Source organism: Gossypium arboreum, chromosome 3 (assembly GCF_025698485.1).
Source record: "Gossypium arboreum isolate Shixiya-1 chromosome 3, ASM2569848v2, whole genome shotgun sequence".
NCBI classification, from domain to species: domain Eukaryota; kingdom Viridiplantae; phylum Streptophyta; class Magnoliopsida; order Malvales; family Malvaceae; genus Gossypium; species Gossypium arboreum.
In genome coordinates, this window is record NC_069072.1 from 47,413,338 (window position 1) to 47,417,028 (window position 3,691).

General features: G+C 33.2%; 1 protein-coding gene across 1 annotated transcript; it reads left to right on the forward strand.

Annotated features, from left to right (window-relative positions):
- The first annotated feature begins 1,420 nt into the window (after positions 1 to 1,420).
- On the forward strand, positions 1,421 to 3,356 carry LOC108478875 (protein FEZ-like). Its single transcript, XM_017781332.2, has 3 exons — positions 1,421 to 1,839; positions 1,949 to 2,256; positions 2,351 to 3,356. Exons 1-3 carry the CDS (start codon positions 1,656 to 1,658, stop codon positions 3,020 to 3,022), a joined length of 1,164 nt encoding a protein of 387 aa, XP_017636821.1. The 5' UTR covers positions 1,421 to 1,655; the 3' UTR covers positions 3,023 to 3,356.
- The last annotated feature ends 335 nt before the right edge of the window (positions 3,357 to 3,691 follow it).

The following is a 3,691-nucleotide window of genomic DNA, read 5'->3' on the forward strand; positions in this document are numbered from 1 at the left end:
GCTAAACTTGATTAACCATCACATGTTCATTAGTTTCTTGTTAAATGTTTATCTCTGAACTGATACAAAATAGTATACATTAAAATCTGACGAGTCAGTGGAATAGAAGCTCTGGGGAATGGAATAGAAACTGAATTTTCGGATTCTGAGGAAAACTAAATATCATTAGATTAATAATAAACACTGGCATCGGACCTTTACGGTCCAAATATATAAATTTAATATATTTCAGCTTTGTGTATTGGGAGTTGGTTAAATAATTCAAACCCAAAAACTATAAATATATATATTTATATGTGATTTTTGGGATTTCATTTGTCTTGACTTGAAATTGGATAGGCAAAAAGTATCATGGGATTTGCATTAAAAAAATTTGCAAGTTATTATCCCTAGACGCTGCTGATTTTCTAGCTTCTTGAGATTCTTCCATTAAACAAAACTTCAAAATTACAAGTAATTACAAAATATGAGTTTGTTGTAGAATTTGATGGACCCTTGCTGATTCAAAATGCTAAGAAGTTTGGTTTTTTTGAGTTTTGAATTTCTCTTGTGATGGAGAATTTTTGCTTTGACCGGACTTGATTCTAATTTTATATTTAAGTAAGTAATTATAAAAAAAAGGAAATGAAAAGAAAAATAACCAAGGAAAGAAAATAGTATATGTTTATTTTGTTTATATGGTTAAGATTTGTAAAATAATATTAAAAAAATAGTTAAAGAAAGTAACATAAATCCGAATGATATTTGGTACATTTTACTTAAGTTTTAGACTCCACAAGCAAGTTAGACAATTGAGTAAGTGTTTTGACAAGTAACCGATAAACGTATATTAAAATATTAAAAATAAATAAATATTTTGAAAAGAAACATATGGATAAATAACAATTTTTAAGCCTACTTACTAAAAAAACCATACTGTTGTATACCAAATACTAACCCAATAGACAGTATTAATAACTTTTGTTTGGTTAAATCGTGCAAAGTAAAAAAAAAAAACTATAATACATATTTTTTCAATTAAATAATTTTATAAAGTAATTTATGTAAAAAAGAAGTATAAAATGATATTTCATAAAGTTCAGTTTGCATTATTTTCTTTTACTTTCTTTTTATTGTATTAGTTGAATCCTGGAGTAAATTCAGTGTGATGAATGTGACTATTGGATATAGAGACAAAGGCAAAACAAACAACTCTTGTAAAATGAAATCGATTTTCTTGACGTGGGTTTAATTTCTTGGTAGTTGTTCTTATTTTCTATTTTAGAAGAAGCGTTTGCCATTAGCTTCTTCGGTGAGCCAACCGATCCTCGCAAAACACACACTCGTTTTAAAAGTCACCAAAAAAAGCGGCTGAACCTTCGGGGGCAGCCCCCTCCTCAGGAAGCATATATTGGCTTCAAATTAAGTGAACCTTAACTCTCAACTTGGTGTCTTTGAGTTCAATATCTCTTTTTAAACTTTGCTTGCTGCTTAGGGTTTGCTTCATTCTCAAGCTGTTCATTTGTCAGCAAGTTTCTTGCTCTTCAGTCTTCCTCTAGGGTTTTAATATAGTTCCCCCACCTAGAAACTTTATTATTTTCAACTTTCAGTTTGACCAAAGAAAAGAGAAACAGGAGAACTTGGGTTTTGTCTTGGTATATAGGAAAATAGAGTATATGGATGAGAGAGTAAGTGATAGTGATAAAATGGAAGAAATCATGCTTCCAGGGTTCAGGTTTCATCCAACAGATGAAGAGCTTGTTGGGTTTTATCTGAAAAGAAAGATTCAGCAGCGCCCTCTCTCAGTAGAGCTGATTAAGCAACTAGACATCTATAAATATGATCCATGGGATCTTCCAAGTAAGTTACTTAATCCATTACTCCATATATATATATATATATATCCATATATGTTTTAGTGTCTGATTAGAGGACTTGGGAACTAACAGTAGTTTCTTTTTCTATGAAGAACTGGCAACCACTGGAGAGAAAGAGTGGTATTTCTACTGTCCCAGGGACAGAAAATACAGAAATAGTGCAAGGCCAAACCGAGTCACTGGAGCTGGATTTTGGAAAGCCACAGGGACTGACCGTCCCATCTATTCCTCGGAAGGCAGCAAGTGCATTGGGTTGAAGAAATCTCTTGTGTTCTACAAAGGTAGAGCAGCCAAAGGGGTGAAAACTGACTGGATGATGCATGAGTTTAGGTTACCTTCTCTCACTGACTCCGCGCCTACGCCACCAAAAAGATTCCTCGACAAATGCCTTCCTGCCAATGTAAACAAACCACTTTCTTTTAAAACCTTTCTGCCTCTTTTGCTTTTTTATTTTTATTTTTATTTTATCAGCTTTCTTTGAAAAAAATTTGCAGGACTCATGGGCGATATGCAGGATATTCAAGAAAACTAACTCCACAGCTCAAAGAGCTCTTTGTCATTCGTGGGTTTCTCCAATACCTGAAACATCATCAATATCAGATATGCTTAGTAGAGGTTCAGATACTTCTCAACTTTCTTCAGACAACATATCCTTGACACCCAAAACCAGTTCATCACCAGTCCAGTTTAACCTTATCAGTAACACTGACCTACTACAGACATCTTCTGCTGCATTTTCTCCTTTAGACTTTGTCCCTTACAAGCCTCTCTCCCAGATGGCTCCTCAACTTCCCATCTCCAATGGAGACCTAACCAGTCTCATTTTTGCACCTCTTGATCAAACCCCATCTCCTGCAAAATCCGCAGTTGATGTTACTTCCGTGTTGCTTAACATGTCATCTTCCATGCTTGGAGAATACGATAGTACTGTGCACTTCCATGGCGGATCGCAAGATCATTGCACTGGCTTCTCTTCAGGGACATTGCCCCACGGGATGCAAGGGAACATGGTGATCAATAATGAAGATCATGAAAATGCACTACTTAAAAACCTGAATGTCACCCATGTTGATGATCAGTGGGATGGTATTAGATCCATTGGATTTCCCTTCAGTTTGCCTTTACCCATGAGTGTGGCGGATGCTTGGAAGCCAAGCATCCCTTGAGATTCTTCATGTTCTAGTGAGATGTCAAGAAGTTTTTCCTCCACCAAATGTCACACTTGACTTGATCTACTTGATATAAACTTTTCCCACTTTAGAATTTAACATGTAGAATCGTTTTGTAGGCATATTAAATTGTTTCATTATTTTGAGAATGGAAAGTTTTATTGTTAAATTCTTAATTAGTAAAATAAAGCACATAAATACATGCATATGCAACACTGACATTTAGAAAATATTTTAAAATACATATATTGGAATAGATAATAGATTGTATGAAACTATGATTCAGATCATCTTTATCCATTTTCAATAAGAGGATAACAAATTAAATTTTCTTCTTGATTTTAATCATTTTCCTTTTAAAAAAATCCAAATCCAACTAAAAATATTAAAAATCGGTGGAAAATACGATTTATTATCCTTCTATTGAAAAAGGATAAAGATGACATGGAATCACATTTTCATACAATACATTCTTATTTATAATAGTCATATATATAAATATATATACAAACTAATATATGTTTACTTGACCATTATTTTCATTTTCCTTAGATATGCTAAGTAGTATTAGGCGCTTATAATCCCATAACTAAGTGGCCGTGTTTGACGATAGATCGATATATAATTTCTGTCAATGGTTTCATTTTAATTCAAACTTTCACATCA

Excerpts from the sequence above, each read along its gene's own strand:
- LOC108478875 (XM_017781332.2), top strand. The coding sequence starts at position 1,656 with ATGGATGAGAGAGTAAGTGATAGTGATAAAATGGAAGAAATCATGCTT. Across the intron at positions 1,840-1,948 it reads TGATCCATGGGATCTTCCAA|AACTGGCAACCACTGGAGAG; the intron begins GTAAGTTACTTA and ends TTTTCTATGAAG. Across the intron at positions 2,257-2,350 it reads ACAAATGCCTTCCTGCCAAT|GACTCATGGGCGATATGCAG; the intron begins GTAAACAAACCA and ends AAAAATTTGCAG.